Here is a 25,037-nt window from a genome sequence, read left to right on the forward strand (position 1 = left end):
GAGTGGCACAGCAGCACTAAACAAAAAAAAAAACAAAAAATGAAAATACATGCTCATGTTAAAAGTACAAAAACAAATTATGTTAATGTAACTCAATTAAGTCTTTTTTTTTTTCTTTCGACCCTCAGTTCGGGTGAAAACGCTGAGTTCAATTTTATTCAGGGCTTTGAAAATACATAATCGTATCATATTATATGTACAAAAACAAATTGTGTTAATGTAACTCAGTTCAATCACCTGGAACTGATGTCATATGATTTGCTGCAAGCATCCAGACCAAGCGAAGTGTTTCTAAGATGGGGTTCTTTGATGAATACTAATGCATGCAGAGGATCCAATAAATAAAAATAACTGGTCAAAATAAGTCTACTGCAGACCAGTCTTTTATATTAACATGATAGCGAATAACAATTCATATAAAAAAAAATAGTATTTGACCACAGGAATTCCCACTTACCCCAGTCTACAAGAATTGTGTCCAGTGTCTGCTTTTATACTATTGCACAGTAGATAATATGCTAAAGTAACCAACAAGCAACACATGTATCTTTTGACAACTGTAACATTATGAGAGCAGCCATCTTGGACAAACAGAACCCAAAGTGCACCCAAAGTGCAATCCCAAGGATCGAAGGTGAAATTATACTGTATATAGGAAAACTGTAAGTGAGGCAGTTGAGAACACAGTTCCGCTTTGACCTTTAACTGTGTAAATATTTTACAACATCAATTATTTAAAAGATGACATTTCACAGCTTTTACAATGTTTGTAACAAGCATATGAAGATATGGAAACTATTCTGGGCGAGCATACGTACTTCAATTTTCTATATTACTTGCAAAGCTGCAGTGCAAAATTAGAGTTTTTTTTCATTCACTCATCTTTCCTAACCACTTTATCCTGATCCAGTTGCCTAATCTGGGAACACCGGGCACCAGGCGGGAATACACACTGGATGGGATGCCAGTTCATTGCAGAAGAAGCAAACATCAGATACCAAACATGTCTTAGATTATCAATTATATTCAACGCAAGTAAAAAAAAATGTGTCAATTTAATTTAAGAAAAGGACAATCACAAAAAAAAAAAAAAAAAATCAATATGAATTTATTCCACAATAAAATCTGTACAACATAGCACAATAAATATTAATAACAAATATGCATTATCTTACAGTGGCTTCTAAAGGAAAAACATATACAAAACAATAACACTGGTGGAGTTCATCAAAAATAGCGCAATTACTTTCCTAAGAAAAAGCCTCATGACTACAGTATGACTCAATACTGAATCAGTTGCATAATAATCCTTTCTTTTTCCCCTCCATAAACTTTATCTCTCTCTCACACACACACACACACACACACACACACACACACACACACACACACACACACACACACTAGAATGAGCTATTGCTCCATGCCTGTCTGATTTGTCTCCACGGTGTCCCTAAGACAGATGCGGCGATAAAGAAGAAGACAAGGATGAGTCCCTTAGCCAGAGCCTGAGAGTACGGCTCACCTGCCAGCAAAAACATGCACACACACAGATATACAATAATATTTATTCACCTAATTATACTTACTTATTATTTTAAACACCAAACATATGAATTAAACATGAAATGACACATATTTAGGACAGTACGCTGTGTAAGGTCTCACCTGTGTAATAAGGTGTGAGAGGGAAGGCAAGCTCAGGCCAGCACACATCATTCCTATCACAGTCAAACTCTGTGAAGTTAATGCGAAACCTGTGGTGGAGAAATAACAGAAGAAGAGAATAGCAGATTATTTTTATACTCTGTATATTATAATGAATACTCAACAGTTACCATTTACCTTAAACCCATTTTCAAATGTGAGGAACTAAGGCACAAAATGACTCAAACCATTTCAGATGTCACATAAGAACTAAATATTAAAGGCACATCGACTCCAGAGTTGAATGTTTTATTAGAAGTGCACACCATGGAATGCTTTATTCTGCTTATACAATGCAAACCTACATATTTATCTTTGTTAGAAAAAAATAGGTATAGGTAACATATATAGGTAACATTTAATGTTGTGGAACATCCATGAAACAAGCTAGTTAGTGTTATCACTTAGGTTATAACAGCTATAAACATTCATCTCTCTTTTTTTTTACTCAAAACCCTGGACACTAGCTGCAAAATTTTACTGGTAATTTTCCAGCTTTTGCGTACCCTTCAAATGATACACAGGTTAAGCAAAATCTTCAGCCTGAAAAACTTTAAGTTACAGCTTTACCTCTGACTGTTACACTGCACTGACACTAGAGACTCCTTCTATTAAGGTTAAATAAACAGTCTTCTTATATAAACCATGATTATAAATCTTAGTCATGCAGAGAGTACCACACACATCAACCTGAATTACTTGTTACTACAGAAACGATAATATATTAGAACAAGTGCACTAATACTAATGATTTTACCTGTGATTTGCCTTACAGTTAGCACTACAGTTACAGGAAATTAACACCTCCATCTACCAGCATTAGAAATTCAATAGCACCATGGTCTAAAAAAGAAATATTTGTATAATTAAGTAAGACAGTTGGAGAACCTAAGGCATATGGATTAAGTTTGAAACTTCAGGAAGAGAGGAGGTCTGACTCAGCAAGGCTGCGAGGATCCATGTGCAGGAGTGTGCACTGCAGTAATTACAGGGATCAAGTTCCAAGCAAAAAGTCCAATATGGTAATCGAGAAACAATCCACAGCTGCTACACTTAAGAACTTATCTCAGAACTTATACACTGCGTGGGCAGAGATTTATAGAGACCAAATGTGTGTTTGAAACCAAAGGGAGCTGAAGTGTGATGCCTTGCTGGCTATGCTGTCTCATCAGAAGGTACCTGTATAATTAAAAAAAAGGGGGAAAAAAGCGCTTTTCCACCAGACAGTACAAGTTACCTCCCTATATTACCCATGATCCTGCATTTTGTCACTGTAGCAAAGTGTAAGCCAGGATGGGATATATGAGTGGTCAGAGTCACAGTGGATCCAGAGCCTTCCTATACTTTAAATCATTCTCCACAGTATAAACTCCTATACTTTAAATCTTCCTCCACGGTATAAATTCCTATACTTTAAATCTTCCTCCACGGTATGAATTCCTATACTTTAAATTTTCAGTTGTAATGGCTGCAGTGAGCGAGCGTTTCTGCCTGTTTGAATAAAACTAAAAGATACTCCCTAAGGGATAAATCTTTCAAGCATTCAAGCTGCAGAGTTCAAAGCATTCTCACAACCTGTGAATGTATCTGACTCACCTGGACATGGGGGATTGGGTGCTGATGGGATTCTCGGTAAAGGTCACAGAAGAGGTCACAGGGAAAGTCTGTGTCAGGTCTGGGGTCACACAGATGGTTCCCTCAGCTGCATCACACTGTAAACTCCATGTAGATGTCTTAAAACTAAAAGAAGAAGAAAGTGGATTCATCTTAAACATAGCAGTGAAGTAGGAACAGGAATAAGACTAAAAAGATGATTAAGTATTGACCTACTTTAACTCCACAGCCTGGATCATTTTTTGTGGTACTCCGCCTATGGTTCCCATGACGACGCTTCTGATGTGAATGTGTAGGTGAGCCGGAACGCCAGAGCACACACCCCCAGAGGCTCCCGCTGTCTGATTAGAGTTCTGTACTACAGCTTCAAGAAATGGGAGACATTTTATATAACACATTTCAAATAGTAAAACATTTTGCTAACAAGTTCATATATACCTCATATATACTTGATTTATTATAAAAACATTAAACTGAGCTAGTATTGAACATGCAACAGACAAGTCTTATTGTGTCATAAGATATAAGAGCCAATCAGGTTCCAATATGCAAATACAAGCCACGAGCCAGATTTCTTGAATCTACTATTGAAAAATGTTTATTGATTGACAGACCTTTAGTACAGATATATATAATTTTTCAAATCATGCAGTATCAAACTGAAACATTGTAAAACTTTGACTAATAATATGCTTTTTTAAGCAATTAATTCACAATTTAAATAATGTACAGCTCACAGTAAAGATGACATTTTAGGTGCATTTCATAGAAATCCAGATAGCCTGCAAACTGATTAGCGTATTCAACAATCAACAGGTTGTTCAGTTGTAACAATCAATAGGTTGTGCAGTTACTCACTAGTGATTCGGGTCCAGTTAGTCAGTGTGGAGAAATCTGGCTTTCCTGATCTGGAAACCAATGTCGCAGGGACTAAAGCAGCCAAAGTGGAGCGGACAGTTTCTCTGCAATAAGAAAGTTATATATAAGAAACAAGGTCGAGCCACAATGCTGTATCTTATTAGCATGTCATAGCAGAATAAAATGAGAGTGTTAGGTAACATATAGAGTCTTTGAAACTACATGGCAATTTATTAATTTTCTACTCCACAGAGCTATTTTAAAGGAATAGTTGAGGGGGGAAAAAAACACAAATTTGTACAGTTTTTATCAAATGTAGTCAATAATCCAAGACATGTTTGGTGTCCAGGATTCTCTTTAGTTTTGCTGCAAGGATAACGTTGCAATGGAAGTCTATCTCACCCAAGATTCTTGCAGTAAATACAAATACCTTCAACTTTGGGAGGTGGTACCTACAGGACATTTTGTAAAATGACCACCAAGGGAAGAAGGATACAAACTGCACAATGGAGAAAAAAAAAAAGTGTCTGGTTGTCCAAGATGGCTGCCCCCATAATGGTGCAGTGTTCAGCTACACACTGAAGGTTTGATCACGTTTACAGAAAGTTACACTGTCCAAAAAGAAACATTAGCAAGTCTATGTGAAAAGTCTATATTGGATGGAATTGACTTCTGTTACTCTTTAGCCTTATAACTAATCAACTACATTCCGTGGAGAGTTGTGCAATTTCAATATCACCAGGCTATTCTCTGAAGGACAGTATGTGGATTATAGTGCTCACCTGAGCTGGCTGCACTCAACGAGATTAAGCAAACTGACAGGCATCAGACACCCAGACGTTGAGTTTATTCCATAGAGAACTGGTCTCAGGTCAGCAGAGGAGCACAGGCCATCTCTCACTGTATGTAAGACAGAAGTCAGGGGTGGACAAATGAGTAGCCTGGACGCCTGGGACAAGCAGATTTTGTGTCCGGGATATTACTTTTATATTCATAGCTGCCCAGCGAACAAGAAGGTTCAATAAAAAGAAAAGGAAAAATACTCCTTATTGACTTTAGCAGAACATAGCTACATTTAAACTTAATGAGCTTTGTGGTAGAGGGACACACTTCAACGTTATAGGTATAGCTCGTAATACTTGTTCCAAATACCACCATCTGAAGCACAAAACAAACTGGAAGAACATTTTCTACTCCACAGATTAATTAGTGTAGACACTGAAGAAGCCAAGCAAAATAAAGCTGAAAACCATGCCCTGATATAACTCTACGGATAGCACAATACACGCAATATGCAACCGTGTGGTTAAACATATAGACAGAAAATAAAGATGCTAGCCAGACTTGGACTGTGAGGACAAAACATCACATCTCATAACCGAAACTATGGCCAAAAATTTTGTTTCTTGTAGTCTGTATTAATGCACTTAACTAGTAAAATAGCTTGCTATACATTATTACATTGTGATAGCTATCACTTTTCAGCTTAGGCAACCAAAATAGCACACTGGTGCTTCTCGTTCTTGGTGGGGGGGAAGTTGTGAGGTTCTTCTTTGGATATTATTTTATGAAAAACTTTGTGCTGTTATTAAGAGTTGCAGATACTGTAGATACTATAACTCTTCTCAGGAACTTTTTTTATTTAACAGTTGTGATTTTACCTCCTTGCCAGAGGCTGATTGGAGCTCTCCCTATGGCTCCGGTAGAATCATCCAAAAGTCCACCAATCACTGGCCTTCCCACCTGGTAACCTAAAAAACAAATCAAATGTAAGCAAGACCTATTTATACTGCTTACTGGACCACTTAAAGAGCTGAGATGTAGTTAGACCTGGGTTGCCTGAGTTAGGCTGAGCTGTGATATTTCCATTCGCAAACACTGCAGAGTATCGAGTCGTCAGCGTCACTGAGAAAGAGAAGGGGGGAAGAGTGTTAATTATGCACTGATAAGTAAGTTAAAAAGGCTAACCAGTGACTATATATAAGATGTACAACATGTACAACTGATTCCCACTGTGCTGTATAAAGCTAAATCTGACATTGTAATGATTTTGTAATCTCGTAATTCTTCAATTCTTGAGGTTTAAGAAATCTACAGTTGGATGTGAAAGTTTGTACACCATTAGGACAAAATGAAGAAGACAATTATATTTAATTTAGATCAACAAGGCATTTATTCTTCATTATCAAACGTAAGAGAAATGGTCAAATAGAGTATGTGAAGCTATTAACAATGAAAAAAATAAACAAAATATCAGTTCCAACATTTGTATATCATTTTATGAATGTGACAAACATTCTGTTATAACTCTAATAACTACCTCCAACCTTATTTATATCCTATATGTAGATCCTGTTTGTTGTAAAATCCATAATTGTCTATCGATTTATGTTTTGGAATGTTGTCCTGTTGTAGTGTAAAGTCACATTTACTAGAATTCATAAAATACAAGTTATTGTAAAACAAATTGTAACACTTAGATGTATTTAGAAGTTTTTGTTGTAAAAACAATTAAATAGTCTAAAATAGAAACCACATTTGCTGATGTTAAGTGTTAAAGGTATCAAAATAAGCCATTTAGAAGAGTATAGCTCTCATTTTGACATTGCTTCAGTACATCAGTACTCAAAGTTGTCAAACCTTTAAAAAAAAACTCACTCCTCACTCTGCTATGGCCTGTGCTTAAAGTAGTCAATTAAACCAAACCACACTTGCCAATCACCTCTTTCAATCACCCTGATAGATATAATTCAATCATTTTTAAAATTATTTACTGTAACAAAAGAATATTAGGAGAGTTTTTACCGTGAAGGGAACCTTTAGGACAGAACACAATTATTGTGAAAACAGCCAGCCAGTAGAGGGTGTCAAAAGTTGTTTTGGCTTCACTGCTGTCATATTACTCAGCATATATATAGCTATAAATGTACAAACACACATTCACCTCCAGGACTGAGGGTGATGTTTCCAATGCGGCGGGTCACACTGATGGCTGTAATACCGTTCCCCTTCCACTGAAATGTATAACTTAAAGACAGAACCACATTCACACACAACTGTGTCTCAGCTGCTAAAAAGAGACAGACGAGAAGGAGAGTTAACACAAAGACGAGGCGCAAAGACCAGCAAAGAGGACATGGTGGAGTGGAGATTTTAAATAACTGACCAGAATCAGCAGGACTTGATAAGAAAAGGCTGAGATCTGTGATCACTTCATCCACGACGGCCACTCTGACCACTCCTACACACACGAACACACACGAAGCTTAAGATGTGTTACAGATGCTTCAAATGAAGTTCTGAGACTTTCAAGCACTCCATGAAAAAAAATTTTAACACCAAGATGGTGTTCGCTAAACAACGACAGGTTAGATTAAGCTTGAATTTTTCTGCCCATCTCAAAGTATTTCTTTTTTTTCAAATTTCTCTCCAATTCCCACTGACTAGGCTCATTGAAGAGGTCTTTCTTTTTTCTAGAAATGTCTGCTTTTTAGAGCCTTGGTTATTAGTGCTAATCAAGAGAACAAAAATTGAATAGCCTTACATCATGGCTCTTCAGTGGCTCATAAAAATGCTAATGTGACTTGGGCAGAATTTGAGCTTGACTCCCGTGACTCAGAACAATGAGAAACTCACCGCCCTGTTCATCTCTCACTGCCACGCTGAGGTCAGCTGGTGCAGCAGGGCAGGACTGCAGAGATCTCACACACACAGCCTCAAAGTTCTGCAGGAACGCTACCGGAGCCTTCTCCAAGCACTGCCCCAGCATGGACACCTGTACATAGAGGTACACTGAACATGAGTCTTGCTAAATAATTGGTCAGACAGCATGTGAATATGAACAATATTCTGTTTAGATCACCTGTGGGATGGTGAAGTACTGGTTGTCTGTGGTGAAGATGGGCGCCCCCTGGCGGTAGTTTGTAGGAGGTACAGGCGCTGCCACCTGCTGAGCCTGGAAAGATGGAGCGGGTTTCGGAGTGCTGGAAGAGCGTTCAGATACACAGAGCCATTCAGCACACATTCAGCAATCAGAAATAGTGTAAAACTAATTACAAAGAGAGATTAAAAAAAGATCATCTACACAATAGTGCCATCATAGAAAAGCCCAAGGAACGGGTTGTTCTCTAAAGGAGAGGTGACGCAGAGAAAAGGGAACCAATCAGGAGCATTTTCAGCCGACTGAGAGGAGCAGACGTAGTCAGGAACAGGAGAGATAATTCCTCCAAATGGTCCAGGGAGACACTGACCAGCAAAAAGCCACAACAGCTCTGGGGCACAGTCCTGTAGGAATTAAATAAACATGGACAAGCACACATTGTTATCACAGGTGACAACACGTTATCAGCATCTTGATAAATTAACAATATCCTTTACTGACCATTATCTTTGTTACTGTTACTTTTACAAATCAGACCAGAGGGATGCACAATTAATCCAATTTTTACTATGATTTTTGTTTTCTTACTTAAACATAATCAAATGCAGTATTGGTGATTGGGCAGCTCTAAGTGACTAAATGACGACTAAATGATTGTTAAAATAATAACACTGAGTTAAAAAAAATATTGAATGCATAGTTTTTGGCAAAAATGTTAATAAATTGGCATAAATCATAAATCCCAAACTAATACCTTATATTTTTTACTACCTTATAAGGTAGTAAAAAATTTAAAAGGGCAATCAAAAAATGAATTAAATACAAATTCTTTACAAACTGCATGACTGATTAAAAGTCTAGTATTTTGATATTATATTTCTGCCATGAAGCTGCACCATTATTCCAAGAAGGTTTATACTGTACAGTAAAAATGAATTAATTAGAAATGAAAAGGACTTAAAATTGCTTACAAGCTCCAGAGCTGACTGGCAAATTGTCTCAAGGTTTATACCAGTTTATACCAGCCTGATTTACTACTATAAAATAGTTCAACACCTGGATCATTCAAAGAAATGTAAATTAATTTATTAATTATTAAAAGACAGAAAACAGAGTCATAAAATTAAACACTAAAACTGCACCAGACATGATATAAATACTTGGTGCATTAAAATGTTTTCACTTTCTTAAAACCATTACAATGATGCCAAACTCCAGTCCCAGAGGGTCAAAGCTTCCACTTTACTGTATTAAAACTAAAAATCAAATTCGGACATTTTCATGTACCTGGTCACAGCAGCATCGCACATCACACACTTTTGCCGTCAGGTCACATGGACACCAACCAAGGGGCTGGAACACTTGATTAGGAATCATGGTTTTATTCTCTACAAGAACAGGAGGAGTAAATACACATCAGTAGCAGTTCAGGAGGAGTAAATACACATCAGTAGCAGTTCAGGAGGAGTAAATACACATCAGTAGCAGTTCAGGAGGAGTAAATACACATCAGTAGCAGTTCAGGAGGAGTAAGTACACATCAGTAGCAGTTCAGGAGGAGTAAGTACACATCAGTAGCAGTTCAGGAGGAGTAAGTACACATCAGTAGCAGTTCAGGAGGAGTAAGTACACATCAGTAGCAGTTCAGGAGGAGTAAATACACATCAGTAGCAGTTCAGGAGGAGTAAATACACATCAGTAGCAGTTCACACTGCTATAGTTATGATCACGAAATGCAGAAAACATAACAGTCCAGAAGAGTTCACTGACCCGATACAGGCCCAGTGGGAAGTAGCTGGGCGTAGATCTGAGCCTGCACGATGAGAGTAGCCAGGGGAACGTTGCCCAGACATGCACACACCCTGACAGTCTCTCTCACACACAGCGGCTGGACACAGCAGTCTGTCTCATTCGCACCGGCACACAGCTGCAGGCTCCGGTTCAGACTCACACGCACCAGGAGGCTGCTCTGAAGAAGACACATTGTCGGTTAACTGTGCCCTACAAGGCTGGGATTTGTTTACAAGCTGTAAGGATGAAAGATTTATATCAGCTGCACTAAACTGGGTGGAAAATTTCAGAGGCTAGACAGATTGAATGTGTCTTAGTGTGAAAATATTTAGCATGTTTCATCCTTTAGATGTAGATCACATGGAGATTTTGGACCCAAAATGTACAAATAGGGATTAGTATTCCTGACTCATCTGGCATTCTGGTGCAACTACAGAGCAACTCCTAGTATATGGGAAATGATGCCATTGTTTTAGTATAAGTAAGTAGCCCTACGTCATTTATTCACAAGTTAGGTTCAAAGTTGCAGTTTTTGACCATCTTAGTGCTTTGACCCTTTTATTTGCATTGTTTTCACCCAACTGAGTGCAAAAATTAGTACACCCTTACTTCAAAATTTTACTCCATTTTCATCTAAGGCCTTTTAAGGTCTCCTGCACTTCAGGATTTTTATGAATCTCTCTAACACTATGATATCTTTTTTTTTAATCTTTTTACCCTTTCTCTTTCTGTTCTGCGAAATAATTGGCCATGCTCTCGGGGTGGGAGGGACAGCATACTCTCTCTCCCTGTCAATCACAGGGACACTAGCCAAATTGGGGAGAAAATGGGAGAAAATTGAAACTTTTGCGCACACTGTTAACACAGAGAGTCACTGTAATATTTAGGCCATATTGTACGGGTTTATTATTAACTTTATAATAAGGTTAATATTAGCACACTATTAACTGGTACATAAAAATGATAGAATTCTATCTTTGCTCTAATAAAAATGAACTTGCATGACCTGCAGAGAGAAAAAAAAAACCCAAGAACAAAACAAATAATTCACAAATAAAACAAATAATACAAATTCTTGCACAGCCAAGCATAAAAAACTTGAAAAACTGCTGCAATGTGCAACCACCTGAATCAAACAAAAATATTACAATTTTAGAAAAAAAAAAAAAAAAAAAAAATCAAACTCTCTTAAATTCTAAACTAGGTGAGAAAAAAAAAAAGCTTAAAAAAGAATCTCTTCTACGGGTTGCTGATCACGCTTGCACATCAGAATTAGCTATAATTAATTTATTATCTATTTATGATGGCAATAAAAACGATCATATTGAGTGAAAAAATAAAACTAGCAAATCACAGAACTGCAAATCAAGTCTCAAGTCAGTGACAATAATGTCCAAGTCACAAGTATTTCTGAGTTCATCAAGTCCTAGGACATGAATAAATAAAATCACTGGGTCAGTACTCAGAAGAAGCTCATTTGGAACTAATATCCTAACCTGGTGTAGCTTCTGCATCATTTAAGAAGCTTCATAAACAGCAAATACAGCAAATACGCACCTTTCCCATCGGCTCTTGTGACACAGTCCATTGACTGAGACTGGACGGCACGCAGGAGGCCGGAGGGAGGCGTCCTATCAGACATAAAGAGCAAAATATATATGGATGTGGTACTACAGCTGGAGTCTCGTTTATGGTTTGTAATAAAATAAAATGTTTGTAGGGATCACAATCCTGAATCATACCTGTAGTATTGGAGGGTGAGACGCTGCTGATGGTCAGAGACACATCACTCACGTTTCCAGCCAAGAAGGCAGATGCTCTTGGACCAGATGCAACAAGGACTGAAGGCAGAAATGCTGAAAATGATACAGAAAGCAACATATTAGATGTGAGCCTGATAGTAGATTTCCAGGAGCGTTCGCTAGTTAGATATTTCCTCCTTGTTTCCTGTGTATAAATTGGATTCAGATGGCCAAAAAACATTTCATACTATTTCAGTTATACTTCCACTTTAAAACATTTTTGGCGTACGTTTTATTTAGTTTGGTGATTATTCAAGATTCAAGATTCAAGATTCAAAGAACTTTATTAATCCCAGGGGGAAATTGCTTTACCATGTTACAATTGCCCTCAAAAAGAAAGAAAGAAAGAAAGAATAAAATAAAATAAAATATATACCTATTTTATAAATATATATACCTAAATTTGTATTGCACATGAATTGAACATGTACTGCATATGCGTTACACATGAAAGTCCCAGCACTTATAGAGAGGAGTTGTACAGCTTGATGGCCACAGGGATAAAGGATCTTCTGAAGCGCTCAGTGGAACACTTGGCAGTGATTATTCTAATCTTAGTTATGGAGATGGTCCAGAAAGTTCTTTTCAGTCTTTTTTTTTTCCTGTGTAGAAACCAACACCTCGGCTCCTAATACCCTAACTATATTTTTATTGTATTTTATATTATACAACAGTTAGTTCAGATATTTAATATAACCCCACTGTTGTTTGTTTCACTGTTTCTCTCTGTGTTCACTACATAGATTTCCAATTCTTGCAATAATTCGTTACACTGAAACCGTTATTGCACTTACTACGGGCTGTCAGTCAGTTTCAGTTTGTGTGCTGACATGACGACACGCAACTATCTATCCAACTGTTGCTTCATTAGGAACTATTTCTGCTGACGAAGCAAAAATAAACAAAATATTTGTTCATTTTGTGTCTGCAACATCAGTAACTGGACATGAATTTCCTGTTTATAGAACTACTGTATAAAAGCAATATCACAGACATATTCGATAATTAATAAATTGTAATAAACAGTATTATTATTATTATTATTATTATTATTAACAGGACTGGATGGGTTTATTTGCTGCCTCACAGCTACAATGTCCTCAGTTCAATCTTAAGCTTGGGTTACTGTCTGTGTAATGTTACTCCTGTTCTCCCTGTGTCTGCATGGGTTTCATCCTGGTTCTCCATTTCCCTCCAACCTCCAAAAACATGCTTGTCGGTGGACTGGCTACTCTAAACTGCTTCGAGGTGTGAATAAGTGAACGTGTGCATGATGACTTGTGCTGGACTGACGCCCCATTCAGGGTGTATTCCCACCTCACGACCAGTGCTCTGCCTCTGGATCCACCGTGACCCTGACCAGGATAAAGCACTTACTGAAGAGGAATGAATGAATGAACAAATGAATGAAATAAATGAATGAATGAGAGGTTTGGTAAGATGTCATGAAGTATGATATGTAGTTGGATTTTTGGCAAGTGCTGTTGGCTTAGTTTTTGAGGCAGCCTCTTTATCATGATGTAACTAAGCGAGCTTGAGGCATCTGCCACTTTCGTTTTCAGCTAACATGATATTACGTCAATTTCTAATCAGCATGTTTTAATGACATTTTTACATGAAGCTTTTAACCTTTCGTCTGACTCAGAAAAAGTCACAGAGCCTTTTCTGTCACAGCTCCAAGATTATAGAACGACTTACTCTTTTTCATTAAGTCATCCCTCATATGCAGACATTTTTAAATCCAATTTAAAACCATATTTATTTCCCCAGGCAATTGAAGGTCCTTTACATCTGTTATATTGGGTCTTCTGTTTTTATCCCGTCTTTTATCTGTGCTTTTGTCTTTTAATGGTTTACTTCTCTTTTTCTCTTTTGATTTATATTATATTTTTCAACTAATTTCATCAGTGTTTTATTTCACTGTTTAGATTCAGCTGAGATGGCGTACAGCACTTTGGCAGACACTGATTTTCTTTTCCATGTGCTATATAAATAAAGGTGACTTGACTTATACTATGTCATTTTATGTAATAAATAATACTGTCATATGTCAATATGTCATTTTATGTAATAATAATAATAATAATAATAATAAATAATAATAATACTGTCATATGTCAATATGTCATTTTATGTAGTAATAATAATAATAATAATAAAATATTGCTCATTTTTTGTTATATTAGAGTTTTATAAAAATCTCCTGGGATCTCTAGTCTGGTATTCTCATGTTGATTACCAGTATGCTAGTACTAAAATTATTATTTAACAATTTTAGCATGCAAATCCCTTGTTCTGGACAAGCACCTGGTTTTTTATGATTATTTCGGACCCACTGTCCTTGCCTTAAACTTAAGTTCAACCAAATGATTAGCATTGCAGTATTAAATTTGCATTTACATCACTATAATATAGACATCATTTCTACTGAGTTTTTGTGAAAATCAGTTGAACAATAGCAAGTTAAAGCTTGTAGTTGCATTTCTTCATACACTTGCATAAAAAAAAAAAATTGCATTTATATTGTAAGTACTGAAGGAAGTCATTTGGGATTGAGCCAAATGAGTTAATGCTCAGATAGCAGACTATTCACCTTCAAGTTAATCATAAGATGAAATGTTTATAGATAGATAGATAGATAGATAGATAGATAGATAGATAGATAGATAGATTAGCAGGTGATAGTTCATATTAATACATATTAATTAGTACACATAGGATTTGAAGATCTTTAAGTTTAACCACTCTTTAGTTTATAGCTGGCTCCATCCCAAATGGCTGCCTATAGCACACATGATGCACTATATAGTCTTCAGAGTTCATGCTTGTGTAGTGCACTTAAACAGAGAGAGTAGGCCATTTGAAACACAGCCCAAAGCTTTCACCGTTCCCTGGCAACGAGACACATTTGTCACCCACTTCACTAATATAACTAATGTGACCTTCATAATAATAATAACAATAACAATGATAATAATAAATGAAACGCAGCTTACCGACATCACATCTAGCATCTTCTTTTACAAGTAACACAAACAGGATCAACGTCTGAGACAGAAAATTCAAACACACTTCTACGCGTGTTTTCAGCATCGTTTACTAAGGAGTTTGGAGATTTATGTTCTTCTTTGAAAATATGAACAGCAGCGAGACAAACAGCGTCGCTGCATCAGCGCCACCTGGTGTCCTGGAGGAGGAGTGCAATTCCATTTCTGCAGTTCTACTCACTCACTTTTATTCAATTTTATTCACATTTTCATTATTCATTACATATGAATTCATCGTTCATTATGTAGTAATATTATTATATAATAGTTATTCATTATATATGAATAATTACATATAAGGCAGTGGTGGTGCAACACTTAAGGCTCTGGGTTGCTGATCATAAAGTCAGGGGTTCAAGCCCCAGCGCTACCAGTCTGCCACTGTTGGGCCCTTGAGAAAGGCCCTTAACTGTTAACAGGGGTGTGGAATCATGGCTGACCCTGCGCTCTGGCCCCAGCTTCCTAACAAGCTGGAATATGTGGAAAAATAATTTCACTATAATGTATATGTCACAAATAAAGGCTTCCTCATCTATATATTAATTACTATATAGCTAAATTATATTAATAGTGTTTTTAAGAGCAGTTGATATTACTAACTTCATATTTCATTAGCAAAAAAAGAAGCATAAAGTTATGCAAACAATATGTTTGTAACTAATAACGTTTATTTTGTGATTATCCATGCGATTTCTTTTTTCATAACAGTTCATGTTCCATACCACAAGGATGCTAATTATTGATTATGATAAAATAAATAAAAAATGATCATTTGACAAAGATACATAAACAATCTTTAAACTTAAATAAAATTTTTTTTAGCCCATAATACACAAGACATGTCATTAACAATGTGTGCTATAAGGCTATAAGGCTCAAGGTAAGCTTTTTGACCAAACTATCTTCTACATCACCACTTTTTCAGACATTAAAATCCAGTTACACAGTTGTTGGACAGAAACAACGAAAATGGACATCATTTACTTCTGCGTTTTACTTTATTTCATTTAGTTTGTAATAATATACTGTATAGACAGAGAGCTGAAAAATGCCCTAATCTTGTTTTTAATCATTTAAATCATTAAAGCAACAGTAACATAGACATGGTCAAGATTTTTGATCACTATCACAGCTTTTTTTTTTTCAAAGTATTTTTATATGTTTATAGGTAGTAAAAAAAAAAATAATAATAAAAAAAAAACAGGTACAGATGCATTACAGTGCAGAGAATAAAAGATCATTTAAAGCATGCTGTCACAGGAAACAGTGTAGAATTACAATTTAGCTTTTTAGCTGCCATGATCTCAAAAAAACGTCAACTTCCAGTTTCCGACCAAGCAACCTAGTCTCTCTTGTCTTTACAGATACCATCCTGCAATACCAAAACAGAGAAAGAGAAGAGAATCAGCTGTGAATCTGGTTTGTGGTCTGTGGTTTTAAGTGTAGTGGTTTCTCAATGCACGTACTTGAGTCAAATTAGCACCAACGCTCTTAAACCCAAGATGTCATTCAATTCAACAATGAGGCAAATGAATTGTCACACTGAGCTCATGAGCTCATGTGTGTTCTTATTGACCTGAATTTTATAAACTAACAATTAATATACTTATTCCTCTAGAATGAAACAAATGCAAACTTTAACTTTACCTACAAACAATAAAAGAAATAAAAATGATTCATGACTATGATATGCAAAAGCTACAATCTCATATAATGTTATCACTTCAAATGCACTTATATACCTGGCTTTTGTTCCTGCCATCCACTACATTCTTCAGGTCTATGACCCAGTCGGCTTCAGGGGGAGCGCAAAGATCCCGGCCTTTTCGAGTACGGAAGCTGAAAGTACAAATAAAAAAATTTTACAAATTACTGCTACTTCCATGACTGGAATGACAGAAGCACTCAAATTTAAAAATGCATTCTTCATAAAGTACAGTAATATCCATTCTCATTAAAGGTATAGTCAGTGATTTTGGAAAACTCATCACCTCCTTCATTGTTCCTTGCAAAACATGTGCCTAGACTAAACACCTAAAGTTCTACGCAAGAGGCAGAGCAATCTAAATTGAGATGAGTCCTTGTCCTAACTGGTTGCACATTTATTGTCAGCTCATTTGTTTTCCTTCCATTTATAGCATGATGCACCAAGAGCATGGAGTTCCTCCTCTCAACAGAGTTTAATGAGAATTTTTATAATATTAAAAAAGGTGTACTGACTTAAGAATCACTGAGCGAAACTTTAAATGTCAACGTGCCGGTGATACTCACACAACAGCATCGATGAAGCAGCCATCGCCTCTGCGTTGCTCTTTGTAGCAGGTGACAATGCGTTTTGGGATCTTATGATGGCCAACCTTCAAACAGCAGTCCAATGCTTGTTCTCCAAGAGACACTAAATGACAGAGAGGAACATGCAGAGATTAGGAAGATTTGTATGAAGGAAAAGCATTGTCCAGGATGCTGATTAATTTGATTATGCTAGAATTTGATTACTCTAGCAAAAAGTGCCATGAACATTATGCATATTGCAGTCCAGGTTTGTTATACAGTCAAAACACACACACACACACAGTCTTGATTCATCTAAAAACCAGATACTACAGGAGAATAGACAATAAAAACTAACCATCCATGTAGATGCTCATGATGACTGCAGTGATCCACACACCTACACACAGACTGAAGAAGCCACATCGAGCCATTGCGGTCACGGTGTAAGTTAGTTACACAGGCCCTCTTTCTGCACTGATATCAGATGCCACTGCTGCTCTTAAGGATGTTAAATGTCCTCCTCTTTCTGTTGCATTTCTGCTTCACTCATTTTATAGCAAAGTTTTGACTTTCGTTTTAAGGAACACCCTCCCTTCAGTGTGAGACCTCACTCACATGTTCTGCTGCTTTCTGCCAAATGTGGGGATTCCCAGGCCTTCAGTGGAGCAAAGGTCAAGTGACTGAATGAATGTTTGTCGTTGGCTGCCTTTTAAAAAGAGTACAAGCAAACACTAAACCTTCAACTTTGGTGTTGTATAATTTATTTCCCGTCTCTTTTTCTCGCTCTCTCTCTCACACACACATAGACACACACAAAACCCACCCATGCAAACAAAACAGACATTATATATATATATATATTATCAAATCATGTGGCAGCAGCGAAATGCATAAAATCATGCATCAACACAAAACATCCAGTCAGCAGCAGTTCTGCCTTATTTATGAGAGAGGTCAGAGGAGAATGGCCAGACACGTTCAAGCTGAACGTTACTATGTTAAAGTTACTAATAATCACTTAATAATAATAATAATAATCACAACCGTGGTGAGCAGAAAAGCATCTCAGCATCTCACACAACATGGTGGATGTCCTACAACTGGTATAGATAGATAGATAGATAGATAGATAGATAGATAGATAGAGTAAATTGTGTATGTTATGGTAATAATAATGGAAGAAACTATATGTGACTTTTTACAGATACAGTGCAAAACAGACATTCTTTTTTTTTTTTCAACCAGAAACCATGAGAAAGGCGAAAACATTTCAAGAGTTATAAACAAGAGTTAGAAACTGCAATGTGAAAATATAGAAGATAAAATATAAAGATTTGTATTAATCATCTGCAGTGAAGACTTATTGAGGACATGCTTGGTTTGGAAAAGACAATGTGCTACATTACAGTAAAAGGGTTTTTTTCACAGTTTTTTGTTCACAGAATACATTTTTTAAATTTGTGCCAGTTTCACATTTTCTCACACACTGTGATGGTCGTCCTGTCTGGATTGTAATTACTGTGCTTTTTCCCAGATTCAACTGGAACCATTCCAATAAGAGTGCTTTTGTTTTCTCTTCAAATCCAGATGCTGCTGCGTAAGGTCCAGATAGTGTATATCATCTTTGTAAATATCACTCACTATCTTCAGATACGGTAATGAAAACACCAGCATCAGTTTTTCTTTGTAGCTTATTCTTGTTTGATTTTGGGGATTCCACAGATGACACAATGTGTTTATCTATTGTGCTGCACACGAGGGCATCTGAGTGCAATAAAACTGTCGTGGCGCACCAAAACCATGAGTGCAAAACATGAGGAATGATAAATGCAAAATAATGCTCATTTAGACTATTGGGTCTAGATTAATATGCAATAGAAATAGGAAATATAGCAAATATTATATCACAATACTTGAAAACATTTTTTAAATACTACAATACTATAATAAAATATATAAAAGGAATAGACTAGGACAGGGCATGCTGTTACAGGAAAATAATCAACAACAGAGTGGTGTGATGTGGCCTGACACGAAGCGGAGTTACTGTTACCACCGGGAAATTGATTATTTTCCAATAACGGCACATCCTGAAGTGTCTTATAACTCTTATACCACAGCAATTTGCCAAAAAATTTTTATATTACATTTGCAAAAAGTTGATTTCATTTCGATTTGCACATTGTTAAATGTGACAGCTGCTATTGTTATTGTGTAGTTGCACTCAATTTACTACAGGCTACTGTACTATTGTTTTTGATTTTGTATTTGTATTGTATTGTTTTGTACATAAGTCAATATTGCACATAGAGATATGCTTCATATGCACAAGTCAACATTGCACACTCACACATACAGATGTACATAGTCTATATTTCTATATATATAATCTATATTTCTACTTCTGTAACATAGTCTACACTTTATTATGTTTGTTTGTATGTATGCGCATGTCTGTTTTTATTTTTTATTTCTATATAGTTCTGTTATCTTGGCATTCAATGTGGACAGCAAAGGAAGAATTTCATTGCTCAGGGAAACTTGGTTTCCTCACTGTGCACATGACAATAAACGCTTTGAATCTTGAATCGTTGAATCTTGAAGTTGTGTAACATCCAAAAAATAAGTTAGTTCCTGTATTCGCTTACATTACAACAACCATCATTGCCTCACTATCTTCTCTTTTCTTTCTCTTCTGAAGTTATAAAGACCTACAAATGCAACTTGTCAAGTTATTGAGAAATCAGAAAGCCCTCTGTCCCACGTCAGAAAACTTTCCAGTTTTACCTCTTACTGTTGTTCTTACTCTTGCTTAAAGCACTGACACTAATGATAATGTATTAGAGAGAGTATATCTGTGCCTCCAGACTAATTTCTGTTGGAAACCATTGATTAGTTTCCATAGGTATCAAGCTACTTTTCATAGTTAGCATTTACAGTTTCCATGGTTACCAAGCATATTTCCATACAAATGAGGAGAACTATTAAAATGACTGAACTACGTTAATGCAAACAGTAAATTATCACAGTCGAGAAATTATATCACAATATTTAGGTTTGGTTTTGACAGAAAAACAGCTGTGTTGCACTTGCAAACCTGTAAAAACCACCATGAGCTCAATATACTGGACTTGAAGGAGAAATAATGACACCTTTGGTGCAAAAATATTTTAAAATCCAATCAGCTGTGAGTAACTATAGAGTCAGTCAGTGTTATAAAAGTCCTGACAATGCCTGTGATATCTTAGTGTTGTGTAAAAGTACAATTTATCACAATATCACTATTATATCCTGTATCACTATTGATAGTAGACTGATAAGAAGTGCAACAAATGCAAGTTTTATTTACTAAAATGAGTTTTATTTGAATTCACTCCTCTTAAAAAAGCTATGCACATATTCATAAGGAAAAAAAAAATACAATTCATCAGTAGATTTAGTGTGTATAAAACACAACGTGTTGACACAAGTGCACACAGATTCACACATGGTCCCTGGCACATTTTATGTTTGTTCATTTTTTGTATGAGAAGCATAATACAAGAGCACGTGTGTGATTTTTGAAATGTTCAAACAAGATGAAAAAAAAAAACACAGATACAAAGGCAAAGTAGCTTATTAACATCACAAATGCTGTCACAGAAAATCCAGGCATGATGATCCGACAGGCCTAGACATATTCACCCTGTTTATCACTGAGGGCCTAAAAAAAAAGAAAGAGAAAAAGTAAATCAGTAAAGACAAGATAGAATTAACCTCTACACAGCTTTTTAACACTGATAATTAAGTAGATTTAACTTGTACCTTTTCTCTTGCTGCTACGATTGCCCATATATTCAATGAGCTTCAACACCCATGGATATCTCGTGTCACTTGCAGGTGGAGAGCACAGCTTCTTGTTCTTCTTTGTGATGAACCTATATGACAGCGAGTCAGAAGGGAAAGAAAGGTGAGTATTTAAAGGTTTGCTTCAGCATCTCATTATGCTAAGTTTTCTAAGGTATTAACAAGGTTGCAGAAAGTTGGAGACTTATGTAATAAAATACCCTATTTTACTATAATATTTTACTATACTATAAAATACTTACACAGTAGCTGGAATGGAGCATCCACTGTCTGCATTTTGGATGATGTAGGATTCTACAATGCGGCGTGGAACTAAAGTATCACTGGTGGACAGACAGCAGTCATCAGCGTTACTGGAGAATGCTAGAAAAAAGAGAAACAACTCATTATGATAACGATAGTGATAGATAATCAACGAATGCAAAAACAGACAATCTATAATTTAGCATATAAAGTGATATGAATTGGAGAATTGGAGTGGATTTCTTTGCATGCTATTGCTACATATATTTTTTGTGCATGCTTTACAGAAAAGCTGGTCACTTGAGGAAAGTGGAAAGACCCCTTGAGAAGAGAAAAATGAATAATGACATTTTTAGCCCACGCACTGTAGCAAGTTCTTATTGCACACAATAGGCCTGCAGTTTTAAAAGACTTTAGCTCAGGAGGTCATTGACCCTGAGTCTACATCATAGTGATATATGATGGATGAAAGACCTACATTCTTTTCGTTCTGAAGCAACAGAAACAGCAATAGATCTGCATGCATGTGCATGTGCATCTTACCTTGTGCATTGTTCCACAGAAGTGCAGTGAAGGCCAGAAGAGCAACTACTGAATTCAGCATGCTTGCGTCTGTGTTCTGCAGCTTTCTGAGCATCAGATGCAATGTTCCCCAGGTGTGTGCACAGGTACCATCACATGGCATTATTTATACACCTGCTGAACCTCTTGCCTGCAATCAACATCAACTTTCACTTTCATTATGTCGTAAACTCATCAGTTCAGAAGGTCCCGTCACTCTCCGCCCCCCAATTCCAAATGTTTCCCGGCACATCCCCCACCTTTTCTTTTACTGTTTGACAAACTCTCATGCTCTCCAAAAGAGCTTTTTTTTATCACATGAATGAAGGCATCGTTTCATAATGCTTTCACAATGCTTTATGAATTCAGTTAAAAGCAAAGAAAGGCAAGCAGGGGTAAAATAGGCCATATTGTGCACATTGATTTCACTTCTCTGTGGTTAGTTGTTGATAAATTGTTATAGTGGAAAAGTCCACGATTGCATGAAAGACACTATTATTGCTGTGTGATCAAGGACAGTTATATTCTCAGGAAAAAGCAATACATTCCAAAGAAGTGCAACTGTTTCCCTGTTTCGCTGTTTTTTGCACTAGTAAGCACTTTAATGCTGCTCTCAGCCTGATAGAGCAGCAATTTCTTCTTTTTGTTTACGTTCTTTAGAATTTCCAGCTTCCTCTCTGTTTAAACTGCACCATTTAAAGCCAACATCTGGATTCAATATAAAGCCTGTACTCTGGCCAAACGGTTGCAAGGTACAGCCTTTATTATCTTTGCCATTATTTTGATCTATGATCAGCCGCCACAGACTTGACTTCATGTTAACTTCTGGCATCAGGACAGGGGTGTGTGTTTCCAAGAAGATTGTGCCACAGAGCCAAGAGTGATAGCACTTCAGAGCAGTGACACTGGTTATGCTGTGAATACAAATGACCATGCCTGTTCTGATGATTTTATGGACAGTCACGCATTCCATGCACTCTAGGTCACTAACTTTACATTGCTTTGACACATAATGAATTACATTCATTGCTGTTTAACATTCAATCTCCACCACCTGCAAATGTGACACTGTGTTTGAAAACTGATTAGACTCAATGTCTCAAAGACTCAAGTCCAAACTAAATACAGTAGATCCCAGTTTGGATAACAAATAGACAGCAGAGACTAAAAATGCGAAGAAAAAATGTTCTGGGCTAATATTATTATACATGTAACAATATCATCCAGGAATGAATCCCAAATCTGGCATGAGAGTGTATAATTTCATTTTCAGATGACCTAAATGAAGCTGAAGTGATGCATTACAGAACAAGTCATTTTAATGGCCTCATATCAGAGATAATTACTGACTTGCAGTCCATCCAAAGATGGTGTCACTTTTCTTCGTACCTTAGCCCCATAGAAGAAATTAAAAGTTCGTGCTCATCAGCCACATGATCAAATGGAGTCCTCAACTTAAGATCGATCAAGCATACAATTTTTTTTTCACTTGTAAACATAAGTTTAGAGAACATAAGGTGAGATGATTAGTGTAGACAAACGTGTACAGTAGTTGTCAGTATGTCAGTTACTATGATTGCTTCTTGTACATTTTGTTTGTAATTGTTGAGTGTATTGTCAACACAATACTCATAACCAGGTTCTCCGGTTTCTTCCAACAACAGGTAGATTGATTACTCTAAATTGCCCCTAGGGGTGAACGAGTATGTGATGGATAGGTTCCAAATGCACCACAATCCAGACCTGGATAAAGTGGTTACTGAAGCTGAATGAATGAATGAATGAATGAATGAATGTAAATGCTAAGAATACAATAGAAAATAGCAATAAATAAATGCAGATGTAAACAATAAAAATGTGCAGTTCATTCTGTTTGTAATGTTAATGTTGTAAAATATCTGATTACATCAACAGCCAAACAACAACCAATGATTACAATACCTTTATTTTTATAACTCCAAAGTACTACTCTACAAATAGTGTACCTACTGTAATGCACCAGTTGGTACCATTTCTATGGAAGAAGTGTTAGAAGAAATGTAGTTCTACTGTTTTGAAATAACAAATCTATTTTTAGGTGTAGTTCTACAGAAGTCCATTTTGGGCATGAAATGAAGTGTTGTGCAAAGAGAAAAAGTGAACTTGCTAGCGAATCCTGCTTATTAGCAAGTGTAAAAGCCATAAATCATAAATCGAGTGGAGATATGAGACATCATTATTCACTTGTTCAAGTATTTATGCATGTTGTGTGACATTTTCATATTTTACCACCGTCTATTCTACCACCATCTACACACACCGAATGTGTAGCTGCATGTGCGAACGTGTATAATATGGAGTAAACAAGGTGCCAGTGTCTATTCTGCACAATACTACAATCTACTGATGCTTATCGTGACAGATCAGATTTGTTCTAAAGTTACAGCATAATGTGGTCTTCAGAGAGAGGAATACATAAGAATGGACAAGAGGTTCTGAAAGTACATGCTCACATACCGTAGAACTGGACGGAATGAGAAGAGAAACCAGTGAAATAAAAAACCCCTTCTGAGGTCAAGCCACTGGCTCGGTCATGAAAGACTGCAGGTGGAACTTTGACTGCATTAAGCAAAAAAGCAAAGCACTGAGTATTGAAATTCAAACTAAACCCAAATGTGGTCTGAAAGAACAATGCCACAAGACCGCAAAATCTCTCTGACTCAACATTTCATTCACAGGTCTTTTAATCTACCTGGAATTGTTGATGGTTTGAACTCCAGACAGACGTGGAAGTGAAAGTAAACCTTGCCATAAGCTAAATAGAGCAATCAGAAAGGATCTGGACAAAGAATAGACCATCAAAGCTTTAAGAAATGTGATATGGTAAGTGTACAATGGACGCCATATTGTAAATGAATGGGTTGTACAACATAAGCGAATTACAATAGGGCTATCAGAAAAAAATTCCAAAAAAAAAATCCCCTCAGGAGTTGAACCGTAATTACCCTGATGTTTACCAACCTTATGCTGAACCTTAGCTCACGTGATGTCTTACAATTTAAATTTTTGCAGCGCAAAAAAAAAAAAGATACGCTGACTCATATTACTTATTTATTTTATTTATTATCTTTACATAGTTCAGTAGTGATGACACAGTAGTGTTGACACGTAAATAACAGTTCAGCACAAAGGTAATTTATCTTATCCTAACCATTTATATAGTGAGTGATCCATAAGGACTTATAATGCTTAATCTCTCATGTTAACAGGAAAATGCCCGGAGGATAAAATCTCAGTAGGCGGTCCTTCACACTTAGCTTACTGTAAGTAGGGGACTTTCACTACAGAGCACATTTCTTGTTTTGAGTGGTAAATCAGGAATGATGAGAGTTAGATGAGAAGCAGTAAGGAGTTTGGCACTGGTTCCTCAGCAGT

At 36.5% G+C, this 25,037-nt stretch overlaps 3 protein-coding genes across 5 annotated transcripts; all 3 read right to left on the reverse strand.

The window, feature by feature from the left end:
• Window positions 1-1,091: 1,091 nt before the first annotated feature.
• On the reverse strand, window positions 1,092-14,783 carry tctn2 (tectonic family member 2). Of its 3 annotated transcripts, none has more exons than XM_026931113.3 (18): window positions 14,649-14,783; window positions 11,593-11,706; window positions 11,408-11,481; window positions 9,830-10,028; window positions 9,347-9,447; window positions 8,264-8,463; window positions 8,042-8,162; window positions 7,816-7,954; window positions 7,346-7,420; window positions 7,124-7,246; window positions 6,010-6,084; window positions 5,841-5,930; window positions 4,962-5,079; window positions 4,180-4,283; window positions 3,538-3,685; window positions 3,304-3,447; window positions 1,669-1,757; window positions 1,092-1,525 (listed from the first exon to the last, which is right to left on the reverse strand). In XM_026931113.3, the coding sequence occupies exons 1-18, from the start codon at window positions 14,743-14,745 to the stop codon at window positions 1,404-1,406; spliced, it is 2,133 nt and encodes a 710-aa protein (XP_026786914.3). In that variant the 5' UTR covers window positions 14,746-14,783; the 3' UTR covers window positions 1,092-1,403. The 3 variants fall into 3 exon arrangements, with proteins under 3 accessions (XP_026786914.3, XP_053084701.1, XP_026786913.3); XM_053228726.1 differs by having other exon boundaries at window positions 1,092-1,453; window positions 7,124-7,249; XM_026931112.3 differs by having other exon boundaries at window positions 7,124-7,249.
• Window positions 14,784-15,345: 562 nt separating this feature from the next.
• Window positions 15,346-17,520, reverse strand: ccl19a.1 (chemokine (C-C motif) ligand 19a, tandem duplicate 1). Its single transcript, XM_026931428.3, has 4 exons — window positions 17,329-17,520; window positions 16,971-17,094; window positions 16,442-16,538; window positions 15,346-16,071 (listed from the first exon to the last, which is right to left on the reverse strand). Exons 1-4 carry the CDS (start codon window positions 17,402-17,404, stop codon window positions 16,042-16,044), a joined length of 327 nt encoding a protein of 108 aa, XP_026787229.1. The 5' UTR covers window positions 17,405-17,520; the 3' UTR covers window positions 15,346-16,041.
• A 2,792-nt stretch (window positions 17,521-20,312) lies between these two features.
• On the reverse strand, window positions 20,313-21,737 carry ccl19a.2 (chemokine (C-C motif) ligand 19a, tandem duplicate 2). The gene is given in 5 exon segments (XM_026931500.3): window positions 20,313-20,676; window positions 20,778-20,890; window positions 21,062-21,182; window positions 21,606-21,704; window positions 21,707-21,737. Coding segments are annotated over 5 exon segments (375 nt in total). The 3' UTR covers window positions 20,313-20,665.
• Window positions 21,738-25,037: the final 3,300 nt, after the last annotated feature.

Source organism: Pangasianodon hypophthalmus, chromosome 24, assembly GCF_027358585.1.
Source record: "Pangasianodon hypophthalmus isolate fPanHyp1 chromosome 24, fPanHyp1.pri, whole genome shotgun sequence".
NCBI lineage: Eukaryota > Metazoa > Chordata > Actinopteri > Siluriformes > Pangasiidae > Pangasianodon > Pangasianodon hypophthalmus.

Excerpts from the sequence above, each read along its gene's own strand:
- tctn2 (XM_026931112.3), bottom strand. The coding sequence starts at position 14,745 with ATGCTGAAAACACGCGTAGAAGTGTGTTTGAATTTTCTGTCTCAGACG. Across the intron at positions 7,955-8,041 it reads AGTACTTCACCATCCCACAG|GTGTCCATGCTGGGGCAGTG; the intron begins GTGATCTAAACA and ends CTCTATGTACAG. Across the intron at positions 7,250-7,345 it reads ATCAAGTCCTGCTGATTCTG|CAGCTGAGACACAGTTGTGT; the intron begins GTCAGTTATTTA and ends GTCTCTTTTTAG.
- ccl19a.1 (XM_026931428.3), bottom strand. The coding sequence starts at position 17,404 with ATGGCTCGATGTGGCTTCTTCAGTCTGTGTGTAGGTGTGTGGATCACT. Across the intron at positions 17,095-17,328 it reads CATGAGCATCTACATGGATG|TGTCTCTTGGAGAACAAGCA; the intron begins GTTAGTTTTTAT and ends TCTGTCATTTAG. Across the intron at positions 16,539-16,970 it reads TGCTTCATCGATGCTGTTGT|CTTCCGTACTCGAAAAGGCC; the intron begins GTGAGTATCACC and ends TTGTACTTTCAG.